General features: G+C 31.6%; 2 protein-coding genes and 1 pseudogene across 2 annotated transcripts; all 3 read right to left on the reverse strand.

Moving 5' to 3' along the window:
* Positions 1–60: 60 nt before the first annotated feature.
* LOC108475996 (GATA transcription factor 19-like) lies at positions 61–5308 on the reverse strand. Its single transcript, XM_017778030.2, has 11 exons — positions 4861–5308; positions 3714–3800; positions 3493–3626; positions 2557–2649; positions 2352–2466; positions 1889–1948; positions 1679–1747; positions 1376–1444; positions 1122–1190; positions 564–641; positions 61–469 (listed from the first exon to the last, which is right to left on the reverse strand). Exons 1-11 carry the CDS (start codon positions 5083–5085, stop codon positions 422–424), a joined length of 1047 nt encoding a protein of 348 aa, XP_017633519.1. The 5' UTR covers positions 5086–5308; the 3' UTR covers positions 61–421.
* Positions 5309–6506: 1198 nt separating this feature from the next.
* Positions 6507–12064, reverse strand: LOC108476412 (synaptotagmin-1-like). Its single transcript, XM_017778628.2, has 12 exons — positions 11559–12064; positions 10676–10774; positions 10514–10564; positions 10290–10413; positions 9570–9688; positions 9356–9457; positions 9029–9103; positions 8612–8688; positions 8263–8509; positions 7829–8179; positions 7258–7389; positions 6507–6876 (listed from the first exon to the last, which is right to left on the reverse strand). Exons 1-12 carry the CDS (start codon positions 11667–11669, stop codon positions 6748–6750), a joined length of 1617 nt encoding a protein of 538 aa, XP_017634117.1. The 5' UTR covers positions 11670–12064; the 3' UTR covers positions 6507–6747.
* Positions 12065–15702: 3638 nt separating this feature from the next.
* On the reverse strand, positions 15703–16827 carry LOC108475280 (60S acidic ribosomal protein P0-like; annotated as a pseudogene).
* Positions 16828–17458: the final 631 nt, after the last annotated feature.

Below are 17458 nucleotides of genomic sequence, written 5' to 3' on the forward strand. Positions count from 1 at the left end.
GTACTAATGTAAAATTTTACTGCCCAACTTTGGACTACGATGATTTGGGGAAAAAAAAACAAAAAAAAGCAATCATCGTGCAATCTTAAATTAATTTGAATACATATGTAGCTCCCTTTACTACTTGTTTTAGCTCACTCGAGAAAGGCCTATACCATTATTAATTGGACACAATTACATCGACTTAATGGAGGGGGCAGAAAGAATGAAAACACCAAATATTATATTTATTCACATTATAATTATAACAAGATATCAAAGGGGAAAAAAGGAGACGACTGTATTGAGTTTAGCAATTCGATTACAAGGGAATGATCCCGATCCTGTGTCTATGAACAACAGATCTCCGGAAACCTATAGTTAGTCGATATCAGTGCTGGCTGATCAAAACATGTCAAAACCAAATCAAACCTCCATCTTTCTAAGTCCCAGGCCACGCGGTCACGATGTTGGTATCGTCAATGTCAACCTGTGTGAGTTTTATTTTCATGAATTTGACTATAAAGTTAAAAAGTTCACTTAAGGTATATGTTGTTGATGCTAGGTTGCTAAAAGACCACTACCTGTTCGTCAAAATGTGAAGGTATCTCAAAATCCGACCCTGAAGCATCAGCAAGCTCTTCTAGTGTTTCCTGTATGTCCTGATGCCATGTAAACAATCTTAAGAGAGTTCCTCACGAATTTTCCCTTATGAAATTCATTTACCAGGTAAAAGTACTATAAAGACCAAAGGTCTTTATATACTAAAAGTCAGATTGTATTTTGCCCACTTTACTAAAAAAAATTGGACAAATTAGCCACTGTACGTTAAATAAAGAGAAGGATCATTTCTATTAAAAATGTCATCTATTTCTACGGTTAAAAATTGGCACATTAACTTAATAACCAAACAGTTACATGTAACATGCCACGTATATGTCATTTTGACGTACAATGATCAATTTTTAACAGTAGAAACGGATGAACTTTTTAACAGAATGACCAATTTACAATTTGATCTAACATATTGGGAGTAATTTGCGCATTTTTTAATAAAGGGGAAAAAATACAATTTGACTCCTAGTACAAAGGCCTCCATGGTATTTTTACCACTTAAACAGTATTTGTGACCAAAAGAATACCTCGTTATCAAGGTTGACTGAGGAATTCTCCACGCGGATAAGAAAAGGATGTGAATTTTGTGCGAATTCCTGCATATCAGTGGACAATATTTGGTGAATCAAAAAAATCAGATCATTGGCAACCTGATAGAGCAAAAATGCAATCCCTTGCAACTCGATATTGCAAGTTTGAAATATAATGTCCTACTAGAATCTGCCAGAAAATTTAAAATCACAAGATAAATCCCTCTTACCACCATTAATAGAATTCTTACCTGCTCATTTGATGTTATTAAATGATTTTCAGAATCCATAGGTACAGGCTTCTTCTCTTGTGGGCTTCCCTGATGACAGAAAATGGAAAGCAAAGAATTATGCCACCTTGAAGAAGCATCACTGATCTGTGTTTCGTAGTTAACATTGTTTCTATTTATGAAAGTGCATTAGACAGGACAACCAACCAAAAACAAAACATAGCTAAAAATATAAGCATTGTCCTTAATGCATCGAAAGAATTTGCACTTGCAAATTATCATGTTACAGCTATGTTCATCTTAAGTGACCCAGGAAATCAATACCTGCTCATCATTATTGGCAAAAGAATTTTCTGGTTCCAAAGTTGAAGGCTTAATATCAGTTGGAGTTTCCTGAGAGATAAAAGGACTTAATGCTGAACTAAATAAAATGTCCATCAGGTTCAAAAACTGAACATGAAATTGCTCAAATTAGATGAAGAAACGTGACCCTATGGGTAGTGGACAAGAACACATTAGATCTCCATAACATACCAGCTCCTTTGAATCGAAGTGAGTACTCCTGCCTCCTTTTCTAAGATCTCTCAGTGTTCCCTTGAGATTAAAAAATAAAATAAACAATAAGAAAAAAAACTAGTATTGTGACTACAGCCTACTAGTAAATTCAACACTGGGGAAAAATCAGGTTGGTTACAGAAATAAGTTATCATGCCAAAGAGATTCAATAAGAAATGGTAAGAGCAGGGGAAGGGCTACTGCATTATAGAAGGCAATAAGTTAAACTCCCTCCAACAGAAAGGGAAATCAATGCCCAAAATATCTCAAGTAAGAATATAATCCATAAACTGACAAAATCTAGTAGAACATAATAAACTTCATCATTAAACTAAATTCAAATTTGAATGTCTTCAACCTTGCATAATAAGTGAACAAAATTAATTATAAGTAAATGAGAAAAGAAGCTGCATAGGTACGCATCTGACTATTCTACACCAACCTTGTTTGCCCACATAAGGCCACAAGCATTGCAAAGTGTTCTGGGACCAGCTGGCCCCCTACGCATTGCCGGGGTTAACTTCTCATTGATCCCACAGTGTTGACAACTACGCAAGCTTATAAGAAAAGGAACAAAACAAGAAAAAACACCTTCAACACAATTAACATCAACAAGAAATAAACAAAGTAAGCTCCTTCAAACTTACACAGAGTCAGGGGTGTCATCACTTTGATCACAGCTTCCTTCACCTGAGTTAGAGTCCTTGACTGATGCAAACTGACCATTCTTACGATGCATCCTTGTGGAAGATACAAGTTATAATAGTAGATATTAGTCAAAAAGTATTAATTGTAGAGATTTTAGGACCGTGACTTTAGGCCAGATTTTAAGCTTCATTTTAGGACAAACTTTAGGAAGAGGAGTTTCCTGCTACTTTCCTAGTGTATATTGGCTGTACTTGTGTATAAATACATAAGCTTGTAACATTGTTTTAAGATAGGCTATTCAATAAAATAATATGTTTTTTCAGAATCCTAGCAAACAAGAAAATTAGGAGTGCACTTAGAAAACTGGTGAACAAACAATAAAAGTGCTTTTGGATGAGATAGAGCCTAATTTACCAGCTTAAGGAAAATTGGCGCATTTGTAGATCACTAGCATGCAATTCTTATTTCTTTTTTTCTTTAGCAGCTCATCTCTAGAGAATGTGATAAACTTTTAAGGTCCAAAGTGAAAGCTTATCCTTACAGAACCCACCTATCTAGTAGAACTACCAAAGGAAAAGGTAACAAAGCCTAGACTATGCACCAATGATATCTTAAGAGGAACACATCAAGCATACAGGAGACCTAAAAGTTGAGATGTCAAAAACAGTTTGGTTAAGGACCATAAAGCTATTTTCTAATAGCTTACAAACTTCAGTAAATAACGGAATAGTGATGCTCCAAAAAGAAATATGCAAGCATAACCAAGATTTGAAAGAATAGACCTCATAAAATATCATGATTCAAGAGCAAAGGCAGTAAGCTTTATCACATGAACAAGCTAATTAGCTTATTGAACTTGTTATGAGTAAAAATCCCAGTTCAGCTACAAGTCCTAGAGCCTAAGAATTACTTATCACAAAAACAAGGCAACTTACCTCTGAGCAACCTCTTTTCGGCAGGTATAGCGTATTTTCTTTTCAAAGCATCTCTCTTTCCGCTTCTCACGAAATCTGACTAGCGAGGCAATTCTTCGGGAAATCTTTGAACCTCGTGAAGAGTCACCTACAACCTTGAACAAATTTTAAGGAAATATTAGCAATCAAACCCATATATGCAAGTAAATTTTGCAGAGCAATGTCATATGCATATAAAATACCTTGACCTTTTCTTGTAGTAGGAACTCGGAGCTGGGCACATTAATTGATGTATCACATCCTCCCAGTAGTAGTAAAACTGCCTGGACCTATGAAATCAATGCAAGCAAAGGCACATACAAAACACAGTTACTCAAAAGAGTTTAAGTATATTTCCTCGTGCTTTATTTACACTTGAATCAATGACAAAAAGAATTGGTTTTCACTACCTAGCTAAAACCCCTTTCCCAGCTAACAGGGAAAAGTAAGCATATAATGGGTAACAGAGGTCAGCTAATACGTGTAACATAAAATTTGAAAAAGAAAATCCCATTTTATATGTTCAAAATAAGGATAACTTTTTCAAGCATACCGATATGACCTTCAGTAACACCTTAAGGGTGTGTTTACCATTGAGGTCGAAAACCACTTTTCAACCCAAACCATGATTTCAAACCAAAAAATTTGGTAAACAAGCAGCTTTTCAAACCAAACCTTGATTTTAAATTGGGATTTTAAGCCAAGCCAAAATTTTTATCTTTTGGCTTTTGGAAAAGTGCTTTTCAATAAAATTACTTTTTCATCCTGTCGTTAAATATTCTACTTCTCAACATAAAGTCTTAAATAGACATTTTATCTTCCCTAAAGCACTTATAGACAGCAATGGTAAACACTATTAAATTTTTCTAAAGCACTTTTTCACAGCACTTCTCAACCTCAATGTTAAACTGGCCCTAAAACTTTTATTACAGCTTGTCCACAATGGCCATCCCCATGCCAGTAAAAATCGATGATGTCAATCTCATTTACCCACCCTATGCCACAAGTGGAATAGCAAATTTAAATGCCATAAATCCACCAATGGTATGAAAGTTTTTCCCTCAAAACAGCAAGCAGAAATAGCTATCCTAACAGTATCATTCTAACAATTTGTCTGAATCCTAAAGCTCAAAGCGATTTTAGCAAAGGTAATGGATCAAACAAATTCAAAATTCTCAAGAGCTATCCTCCTCTGTTTATAGTTAAGTAAGACTAACAAAATAAAGCTACTTATCCACATAACCTTTGAACTCCCCCGCATTTCCAAATAAACAGTTTAATCCATCAACAAAACATATAAAAAATCAACATGCAACCAAAGAATTAAGAAAACCTAAAAGAAAACCAAACCTTTTCAGAAGTAACTGCGGGGAAGACGTAGACCTCACCCTCAAAAGCAATGGTGAGTTCACTGGTTCGAGTAGGTTGAACTGAACTCATGACTCCATTCATGACCGCCTTGTGAGCTCCTTTAATGTCTTTCCTCTCAAATCCTCCGTCATCATGCAGATATCCGTACGGTCTCCCTAGTAGTCCCCGTTGGTTCACTGTATCCATTGCTACACCATCAACCATTAAAAGAGAACGCCTCTATATCTTCTAGAACTTACTAAAAGAAACCTAAAACCCTAACCCTAACAATTGGAAGCTGGAAAATGAGGGGGAAAGGGACAAATAAAGCAGTTGAAAAGGGTTGATTAAATTAAACCCTAATAATGATATAGAAAAAGAGTTTGTTTTAGTAGGTAAATGATATTTAAGATATTGAAAAGGGTGAAGCCAAAACTAGATGATATATTTTCTTTAAATCTCATTATAAATATTTATTTTTTGTGTTTCACTCCACTCAATTAATATTTTCTTATATTGATAATAATATTTATGTCAATAAAATTAAGATTCAATCAATATTTAATTAATACTAATAATGATAACGAACAAAGTAATTAAATTTGTGAATAATCTAATTTATTTGTGCAATTTATCAAATGTTGAGCGAAAATTAAATTGAATCTCTAAAGGTTTAATTTTTCATTTGTTGTTTGATTGGTGACAAAGTTCGGAAAATAAATAATGAAAAAGAGTTGAATTTATACATTGATATAAAAATAAAAATTTAAATGCTGAAATTTAAATATATGAAAAGTGAATCCTGCATTTATCTATTTTTTCTTAATTTATAATTTTAAAACCATTAAATTTACATGATTGTGCTATTGTAATTTTATTCATTGTCATGATTAGATAGGTGAATCATGGACGATAATGCTTTGAATTATAATTATAATTTGAAGTTACGATTGTTTTAATTCTATGTTATAATCATAAATGAATTCATGAAATATTATCTTTTAATTAATTTATTTTGGTGTTTTCATAAGCATTCATAGAGAAACTCTAGAGGCATTGCACTATGAACCTCTTGCATCTCTCTTCTCAGTACTTACAATTGATCTTCAAAAGGGTTTGCTTGCCTCTACGGGTATTGGTCATGGTTGATTTGAAGGGTTCGTTGTTGGGTTCACACTAGACTATATTGGCTATGCTGTCTATTGGGAAAAGATTGGGTTGTCTTTATGTAGGACATCAGTAGAAGGATTTTGTTCTTGAGGGTCTCTACCTGCCCTAAGGTCTTCAATGATTTTTTCGTTCCGATGAATAAGCTCCTAGTGGTGCTCCTGCTGCTATAAAAAATATATTACATAAAAATTAAAAGATAAAAATACTTCTATTTTATTAAAATTTGACTTGCAATTCATAAATTTTATTTTTGTAATTTTTATTGCGTTTACGTCATAAAGGATAATATTTTATAATTATTGACTAGAAAAATATTAAAACACTATCTTCTTTTTAAATATAATTGTAACTTTTAAACCATTAAATTACTAGAGTGACCAAAAAGCGTATACGAACCAATAATGCTATACTTATATTAGCTTCTTTTAAACATCACTACGCCGAAAATAATCAACATTTATGGGCGCATTGGAGGGTTGAACCTTGAAAAATGTAATTAATTTAAAAGACAAAGCAAAGCTCAAATGAAAAAAAAAGGGGTTGTCCAGTCTTCCATTTTTGGTGCTATTTTCAGTAGTATTTATTATTGTTACAATCATTTAATGTACATAAAACAAACAAGTAACAATGAAGTAATTTCGAGTACAGATCTAAGATATTAAGAAATGGCTTTCTTTGTATCTCTGTATGTGTGGGAATGAATTCAAGAAATGGCTCTCATTTAGTTCTCCACTGCAACTCAATCTGGATCCGCCCATTCTTTGAGTCTATCAGATGGTATCTCTCATTGATTCTTTTGTTGTTAACAACATCTGAAAGATTGATATCAATATAACCCAGTGTTTCCTGTTTCATACAAACAATAATCCCGTTAATAATGAAATCACAGAACCGATACAAACAAAACAAAAAATGCCCCAAATCAAAGCAGTTCATGCGCATGTGCATGTTTGTGCATGTATAAGTAGGGCTTAGGGTTTTCATCAAACAACCATATCACAGAATTCAACCATCTGAGAGACGTTATCCGACACTATCGACAACCTTTCAAAGTTCAAACATGAAAACAATGAGGATCTTTATGAATCTAGAACCTATATAGATTTCAATTCTTCACGCATCATATATCACCCTAGCACTAGATGTTAATATTCTGGGTCTCAAGATGAGGAAAACAACTACAACACCAAACCAAATTCCGGGCAACATCTGTTATGTAAGTGTTACCTTGGGATGGAGCAGGCCAATCCTTGATGAACTGCTTTGAACTTCCACATGCAATTTATCATTAACAGGAGGTTCATCCAGCATGAATGTGAACTCCTCTTCCCATCTTGGATCTCTGTTTTTCTTTACGTGCTGGATAAATAGAATTAGAAGAACATGTCATTTATAGGAAATACAAGCAACAGGAAAAAAATCTCAGAACTTTTTTTGAAACTTTCAGTAATGCGATCATTCAACCTTCGAAGAAAACATGAATATCTAAAAGGACTCCTTTCCACAAATGTCATCTATTTTCATCCAGTTGAATTGATTATCTTTCAATAAAAAAGAGCTATTACCCACCATCTTTGATTCTTCTTCAAATAAAAATAATTATAAAAGAAAAGATGTGATTAGGAAGGAATCAGTGAGCACCCTAGCATAAACTGCGCACACCAAAAGACTAAGGAACAAAATGATGGATATTTAAAATTAGGCCAAAGGTTAAAACAATTTCTTGAATGTAGGTTATTTTAGTCTTTAAATGCTACTGTCATAATATACCTCTTTTTTTGAACCCAAAAAAAGATACCTTTGTCTTTCTCTTCTCGCCTCTAAAGAGAATTGTCACATACGGATTGGTGTGGTGCTTTCCTTCAACATCTTGTGCCTCGTGGACAATGACTACAAGCACACCTCCACCATCAGGTGTATCTTCAGGAGCCTTCTGCAGTGTTTTTGACTCCTCAAAAGTTTTTGGCATTTCATCTTCTTTGAAGGGCTTATATGTGAGTTCCACCTCAAGCTGCCCACGTGACTTCTCATTTTGGGCATCATTTAAGTCCATATTTTTAAGAAGTTCAAGGGTAAAACCTTTGGGCTTGTCAGCAGTAAGTTCTTTCAAAGGAACCACATTCATTCCCATCTTGTCATGCTTCCCGACCTGAGAACGAGTAGTTAGGGAAACAATAGGAAAAAAATTATAGAACTTCAATTAAGTTGAAAAGCAAATTTCTTAAATGTTACCTGCTCCCAATCAATAACATGAAGCTCTAAGGCCTGGGTCTGAGGATCTTTGACGATCATATCAAATTCCTCATTCCATTCAGGGTTCAAGTTCTTATGCTTCACAGTGGTTTTCTTAGAATTAAGCTTATCCTCAGTTAGCTTCAGTTTAACATAGGGGTCTGATGCACCCAAAAAATCTTTTTTCTTTAGCTTCGATGCCCTTAGAACTTTTACATGAAGAACTCCTACGGGCCTTTTAAAAGCTCTGCAAGTTGAAATGGGTTTATAAGCCAAGAAACAAAGAAGTGCAAGAAAAAAAATGATGACATGAATAGTAAAAAAGTATTAGAACATCCTTGAAACATACTTTGATGGATCCAGAACTGGTACTTGAAGGGTTTTAGGCCAAAGATACATGTTTGCAACCTGATCTTTAATGAGCTCCTGCATTACATACAGCCCTTAATAAAATTCAAAGCTCTAAACCATACATTGTTAAGATAATGCCAGCGGAGGCATTAATGAGAAGTTTTTCTTATCTTTGAGAAATATGATGGCATTCTTCAAGAAGTTAGCACAGATAAAACCATCACTACCGAAAGGTCAAACAACTTCTATGATAGAATTTTTGCATTTAAAGGGAAAAAAAAGAAAAAGATACCTCAAACAGATTGCATTTTTAGTAAAAGAAATGCACGTTCAACATTTAATAAAGCCTCATTAATCAAGTACTCTGGTGAAACTAGAAAATGAGAATAAGAGAAAACATTATAAGGCATTTTACCTGGACAAACCTGTAAAGACCAGGTATGGACATGAGATCAGCCCCAATAAGCTTCAATCCAAAGTCAACATAGGGCTGCAGATTAGAAGCAAATCATTAATAGAGAAGAGAACTAATCACTATTCATCAAAAAAATTAAAAAATACTTCATCACACTAATTTACTTATACTGACTAATTACATGTCTAATAAAGGGAAAATCTACATCTACTTTACGTGGATAACCACAGAATTTGTAGTAAAAAATTGTTTGCCAAATGAAAATATCAGATGCATGAAATATCTAAATAAGAAAAATAGAACTTAATTTCATCCATTTTCTCAAACCTTCTCCATCAAGGACACGAAGATATTTGCAAAACAAGGAAAGCTTGGAACCAAAGGCTTTAAGGTAACACGTGGTAGAGCAAATACTTGCAAATCCACAACCTGAAATTATCCAAGCAACACACAATTAACAAACAACCTACTCTCTCCTACCTAACACAAGTAGTTAACTACATAAGATTATTCCCTTTTAGGATAGGGAAAAAATAACAACCTGGACAGTTGCCTTCAGCCCAAATGCTTTTACAGCAATAGTAACATCAGGATTTCCAGCCCATTTTATTAATGGTTCCATGATTAACTCCTTTTCATCTGTAACATAAACCTTCATACCTGTCAAGGAGAAGAAGAGCAACTAGGTCAGTGCAAAATCTGTAGAGGAAGAAAGAAAGACAATTACATAAACTACACAGATATAGTTTTTTATCTTAAAATCTATGCTCACTGGGCCAAGGAATTCAGCACCAAGGATGTTGAGGGAATAAGTTGTTCTCACATCTAAACATCCAGGACCTATAGTGTTTTTTTTTTTTTTTTTGTGTGTGTGTGTGTGTGGGAGGAGGGGTACCTTTTATTGTGAGGCTGGAAATTTATCTTTGAATGCACAGAAAATTATTTTTGTTAAAATAGATAATAACCACTTTTTTGTTTTTGTAAAAAACTGACATCTACAACAATTTAGCAAAAATCATAGCAATTAATCCTAGAAAGCAGCATTTTTAATGATTATCCATGCTTCTTATAATATATTTCTTGCTATCTCCAATGCAAATTCAAGATCACCAAGCAGAGTTCTAAAGATCTATCCAGCTTCTCTTTTCAATGCCTTTTGTAAGTAATACCTTTTCATGTAATCAAAGAATTTAGCAAAAAAGACAAGCAACATAACATTTGAGAGATAAAGAAATAAATTAAAAAAAATTGATTGACTCACCTTGAAAAGTTGGCGGCAAAGATCCTAATGTAAGTTTCTTGAATTTGACGGCATCAATTTTGTACTTAGGAATTTGCTCCTCTATTATGGGTTTGGCAATGTTCTCGGCAGTCATGCAAATGGCCTACAAGGAGCAAGAAAATGGGAAATGATCTGAGAACAAACATATAAAGGAGAAAGCAGATACCAATAAAAGTAAAGTTTTCGGGAACCAGAAGTCAAACCTTGTCAAGATAAGGCCACATATATTCCAAAAACTTGTTTATCCAGTCAACCTTCACAAACCCCGCAATGGAAAGAAAAATGTAGCTATCAGAATAGAAGAGAGTAAAACATATGTAGAAGGACATGGAAGAATGTGACAGACACTAGTGACATTGACGTACACGATCATAATCTGGGTTTTTTACCCAAAGTGGTATCTCTGGAAGCATCCCTTGTAAAGTCTCTGAGTCTTGCTCAACCAATGGACGGATTTCAGGATCCTGATAAAGTAAACATGTGCTTAAATAAACTCCCAAAAAAAAAAAAAAAAAGGAGACAGATATCAAATATTGACAGCACATATAACATTATTTCCTGTATCTTTCCTCATTTACCATGAATAAATGAAAAAATGATTAATTTCTTGTCAACAAGAAAAGTGGCATTGAACTTGGGATTCAGTGTCAGACATGGATATCTGTCTAACACGAGTACTTTCAGTTTTTTTCCTAGATTTTCATGTAGTTAGGTCTTAGGAGGAACATATCCCCTTAGGTATATTTAGATATGGGTCAGACTTGGGTGCTAGCCGCCGGTACTTAGAAAAATAAATAGTCATAGCAACATAGAAGGGGAGGACCAGGTCGCCTGATTTGAAGCACCCCAATTGTTACTTATTTTTGTTAAACTCAGCTCTAGGGGCCCTGATACTAGAATCAAAACTAAAGCAATATTTCAAATAATATAAGAGCATGTTTGATTAGTCCCATATGTTTTCACTTGCATTTGATTGCTACGGCTTCCACCAGTTACGATAGTGAAGCATTTATCAGTCAATTCATTCATATTTCATTCATTCAAGGGATGCAAAATGACTAAAGAAACGATTTCTATCACTGTCAACTAACAACAAAATATTTATGCATCAAATATCCACCACAACAAGTCAAATTGATGCAGAATAATGGAAATATGTAGAAATATAAAAGACTTGAATCTAATAAACATAGGTTCTATAATAAATTTTAACCCCAAAAAATAGAAAATAGAAAGATCAAAGAGTACCTTGACATCGCTAGGCTGGAAGAAGATGAAGAGATAATAACCGATCACAAGACCCGCTGAAATCCCAACTCCAAATCCAAATAAACCCAAAATAGTACTGAAAAACCCCATCAATACCAAAACAAACAAGCACTTTCTTTTTAAGTCTCCCCTGTATACTAAGCAACCCCTAAATCACAAAGTTTTCTCTAACTTCCACTGGATCAATCAACGTCTTCAATGGAAACAACACGAGAGTTCATTGACGGTGATGAGATCGGTGACTTTGATGGGTTTTTTTCTTTTAAAAAAAAAACGGGAAGTTGCAAATGATGCGAAACGGCAATGAATGTTTGGATCTGACGGTTGAGTGCTCTTTTGAAGATGTTGGATTCCTCGAAGAAAATAGTTTCTCGGGATTTGCTTCGGAACCGGGTAATTAAACTAAAAGAAGATTAATTAATTAATTAATTAATTAATTAGAAATTATTTGTTAAAAGGAAATTCAATTTTGATGACCTTTTTGCTACTATGGTTGACTAGTATGTATTATTTCTTTGTAATTTTCCATTTTAATATTTAAGGGTTGAAAATGTCCAATGCCTTTTCTAAGTAAGAATCGAGGGGAATATGATTCAAAAGGACAAAATAAACGAGAGGAATATGTTTTAAAATTAATTATTTTATTCATTTTAAAATATTAATTATTTTATGTATTTTTATACTGTAATTCTTATTTAGATATTTTATAATATTATAATATTGTTAATACATCGATATTTTTATAATATTCCTCAAAGATCATCTTTATTGAGGTGGTTTGTTTTTCTTATAACATTTTAATAAATTTTAATTGATTTTTATATTTATAATTTTTATAACATGTATTTTATATAATCTTATAAAATTAATCTAATAAAAATATATAATATTTTAACTTGGGCTCCGCTAAAATCTATACACATTAAGGGTATTAACTAAGTTGATATTACTAATTAACTCATAAAATAAAAATATCATTTTGAAGTTACTTGTATTTTTATATTTTAATAAATCTAAAAAATACATATATTAAGAATCATGAGATTTGAATCTAATATATCAAAAATTCTATCATTTCAACTTTATCATTTCAACCAAAATCATATTTAATTTTATTTTTATAAATTTATTATATAAATATTTCCGTCCATATGAATATGCTATAATCTAATTTTAAATTAATAGAATTTGAGAATGAGTTTAAAATGGAACAATAAAAGTTGAATTTGGATTAGCATCAAGTTAGTAAGTACCACATCCATAGATACACTGTTTTTTGCTAAAATTGGTGCCTATTGATCTGTATGAGTGTATCATTTCAAATTTTTCAATATTTTTAAAAAATTAATATATATATATATATTTATAAATACCAAATGAATTACACTAAATAAATTTCAAATTAAAGTATTTATGCACTAGATAAACACTACTCCAAATAAAAAAGTAATTATGAGTATATAATATTTTACTTGATGCGATCGAATTGGACAAAATAAAACGATGCAATTAAAATAAAATGAAATAAGATGATACGATTAATATGAATCAATATTTTAACAAATGTAAAAAAAAAAAAAATTATACCATTTTATTACTAAAACGATGCACCGATATAAGCGGGAATTGATATGGAATCGATGAGGATAGACAAAAGGTTGTGTTGCCATCCCTGTCGGCAATCGTGGCAAGAAAAAATTGTCATTGCTTGCCAATTATTTCAAGAAATCCACTCAGTTTCGATGAATATTTCCAAGCCCAAAATTAGTGTGAAATTGAAGTTTGTCGGGTTACCATCCGTTACATCACCTCTTATTTTTCTTCTATATTTATTTTATACATAGATAGCTGACGTTTATGATTTTTTCAATTTATGAATTTATTAAAATTTTTAAAATTTTTGTATGAAATTAATTTTACGAATTAATTAAATATTAATTCAATTTATATAAATATTTTTAATTTTATTTATAAATAATAAAAAATTTTCCATATTCTAGTTTTTAATTAAAACAAAATCTAAATTCAATTATTGTATTTTAGTTTTTTATTAGATAGTTAAAAATGGTAAATTATTTTAATAAAGTTAATTCAGATATTTGTAAGGTGATTTTTTTAAGTTCCTCATTTTTCATGCAATATTAATTTCATCTATGTTTTATTTTAGTTTTTACAAGAATTGTAATTATAGTTTTACAAAAATTAGTGGAATAGTTTAAATATATTAAAATTAGTGGTAATTTTAAAATAATAATACCAAAAAAAACTTTCATATAGTTGTAAAAGATGGTTTAATCATGTATAGTGATTAAAAAAAGTAGACATGTAAAATTGTTTAGAAAAAATTAAACCATTATGATATTATTCGAAAAATATAAATAAATATTCTAATGGTAGATTGTCTAAAATTATATTTTTATGCATGTTTTGTAAGTTAATTTTAATTATTAATTAGTGAAGGTAGTTTTTAAATAAATCTAAAAATACTTATAAATATGGTGAAATTAATTGAAATTTATATTTTTTCTTTTGATTAAAATAAGTATATAAATATATAAAAATACATTGCTAATATTCATTTTCTTTTTAATAGTTCAAAAACTTTAAATAGAAGTGAAAATAACAAATAAGACATTAGAAATAATGTATAAATATTGAAAGTTAACAACCAAACAAAAATGTAACAATTATATATAATATATATTATTTATTTCGGTTAATTGATTAATTTGATTAATTATCCGATTTTAAACCGAGTTAATCGATAACCAAAATTTTAAAATATCATTAATCGACATTCAATCGAACTAAATTCGATCATTTAATCATTGACCGATTAACCGAATTAAATTGGCTCGATCGATTAATTCAATTTTAATCGAATTATGAATATCTCTAAATAATAATTCATAAGTAACACGTGTACTAAAGATCTTCTAGGCTAATGACTCCTTTAGATATGTGGCTACAACAACTACAAGGATCAATCATATTGATATTTACGGTTGAAAGGATTGAGAAAAGCCCATTAAAATATTTGATATTTACAGTTTGCACTACTGATAGACACGTGGATTGCCCATTCAATAGGCCGGAAATTGACGTGAAAAAGAGAAAAAAAGTTGAAGTACTTAACATATTACTGGATTAAATTAATTCTTATATTATTAAAAAAATTAATTAACTAAAAGTTATAATAAAATTAATATTTAAAATATAAAAATATATTGAAAATAATTTTTTCCGTTGCATTTAATTCCAAACAAAAATTTTATTTATAAAATTATAAAAACTTTAAAAATATTAATTTTGTTGAATAATAAATAATATTTTTAAACAATAAATATTAGCTTTATTCTAATTTGATCTTATAATTCCTTTTAATAATACATTAACTATATTAATTCAATTAATAATAGAGATACTAATTTCATCATAGAAGAAACTCTTGAAAAGTGTAAAATAGTTGATTTAAATTGTTGATTATAAAGCTATAACGATCCAAATACTTCTTGTAATGTTCTTATTGTCGTCATTGAAAATAACATTGAATTGAAAGAAATCTCTATGCCAGAATGAATTCTTTGAAAATGATCTCTCTTGTGCATTAAGCTGTCAAAAATGATTGTAAAATTTAAGAAAAATAATAATTTTCATGACATGCCACGTAAAAAAAAATGGTTACAATTTAATTCTCATGATAAGAAACAAACACATTAACCTTACTATAAACCTCGGGCATGCAGATGAGGAAAAAATGTTAGATTAAGTTATAAGACTATATAAATCTCCCATGAATATGACCAGGTGCTTCAAAAAATGCTTCAAACGATAAATTACATATAATTTACATTCAACTTATTATTAATTATACATTTCTTTCTTAGTAGATGATGCCACTTCGTAAAACTTAAATCTTAATATTCTTAGCTTCTATGTTACTCTATTCCATACAAATATATATGTATAGACGTGTTTACAAATATAGTATTTAATGTACGTAGTCACAATTTAATTTTTAACTAGTTAATGTTAATTATTTTCCTTCTTAATACTATAGGATTTATGCGAGTATATGTTATTATTATTATTTTTAACAGGCAAAAGACTAAATTAAAACTTCATAAGTTATCCAAAACTTAGAGCAATGAAAATACATCAATATGAGAAATAAAAAAAAGCAGATAATGAAAACTGTTCATAAACCTATATGTTTATGCTTAATACAAATAAAAATAGTCGAAGAGACTGAATCCCATATCGTCATTGGACTCTTCGTCAGGTTCGGGTTTCTTCTCCTCCTCGGCAGGGGCAGCAGCTACAGCCAACACGTACCCATTGGTGAGCATGTGTGGTGCTGCAGCAAGTGCTAGGTACGAGATGGCGAGAGACAATGCAGTAACCATGGAGACACCAGTAGCGAATTTCTCAATTAGATCATTCTCGGTAAGGTTAAGCACCACGGGGCTAAAGACTGACCCATTGTCATAAACAGACAAGACAACCGACCGTACGAGAAGGGCCTAATTCCGAGCTTGGCAAGGAGTGCAGCCTCAGAAGAACCAACTTTGTCACCCTTCTTCATAAGCTCAACGGGGGTGACAATTTCGACAGTACCCTTGTTAATCTTGGGGGGAATATTGAGCACCTGGGAGAAAGACGTCTGTGAAGGGTCAACTCCGGTGTTGCCAATTGGGACGACCACATCAATGGGCGCAACCAGACCAATACGAGCAGGAGCTCCAACCTTATATTTAGCAACTTCCTCATTGACTTGCTTCAAGTCACCCTTTGTAAAGATTAAACCGACATCTTCCTGAAGCAAAGGGATAAGGTTAAGGAAAGCTTGGTTCGCGGTCTTTTCAGCATGCATCCTAATAGACCTTTTCGTCACAGTGTTCTTACCCATTAAAACAACCGAGTCACCTCGGAGACCTTTCCGAATGTTCTGGAGCTGGTTCAAACCAACATTGTCAGCTGCGGCGATCAAGATCTGGGTGTACTCATCTAAGAGTTGACATAGTTTCGCGTCCTACGTGATCGGCCTCGGAGTTGGAGGGTTTCACTGCCATTTCGGGGAATTGGTAAAACGAGGTTTGCAAAAGGGCAAAATCGAGGGCCAAGACGATGCCGGACGGTCAGTCCAGGAGGACAGCTAATCGGCGCCGTCTGCTTAACCTCTGATTTCGTTGTTAATATTGTATGTTATTTTTCCAGGTACGCACAAATTGTTTTCAATACTTAGTCCACACACATTATTATATCTTATTTTCATATGCTTATGTAGGACTGAATCGTTCTCCCAAAGAATTAGGCCACCTTAAAATTTTTGTAAAATTTTCTTAAACCCCTTAAAATTTGTAAAAATTTTAATTAGATCCTCAAATTTCTTTTTAAAAAAATTATCATTAAACCTTCCAAAACTTAAGAAAATTCTAATTAAATCCCCGCATTACTTAGTATCAAGATTCACTACTCGTGTGTGATCCAATTATTAGTTTGATTAAAATCTTTGAATCTCATATATTTGAACTTCTAAAATATTTTTTATCGATACCTTTCAAAATTATTTGAGTTGATCCAATTATTTGATATGCTTGCAATAAAATTTTTAATTCCATAAACGGAATTAAGAGATTGACAAATGTCATTTATTAATATTTAAAAAAATTACATAAATGAAGCATATAATAATCATTTAACCCTGCATTAAGAATTAACAACTTTTACAACATGTGTATCAAACAATAACCTTAATCTTTACTTTTCTATATTCTATACTTGTTACTAATCTTTAACATAAAATTAAATAAACACTTAAAATAAAATGTATTTTATATTTTTATGGAATTTAATCATAAAATAATTATTTATTTTAT

The sequence above is a fragment of the Gossypium arboreum genome, chromosome 3 (assembly GCF_025698485.1).
Source record: "Gossypium arboreum isolate Shixiya-1 chromosome 3, ASM2569848v2, whole genome shotgun sequence".
In the NCBI taxonomy this organism is placed as follows: Eukaryota; Viridiplantae; Streptophyta; class Magnoliopsida; order Malvales; family Malvaceae; genus Gossypium; species Gossypium arboreum.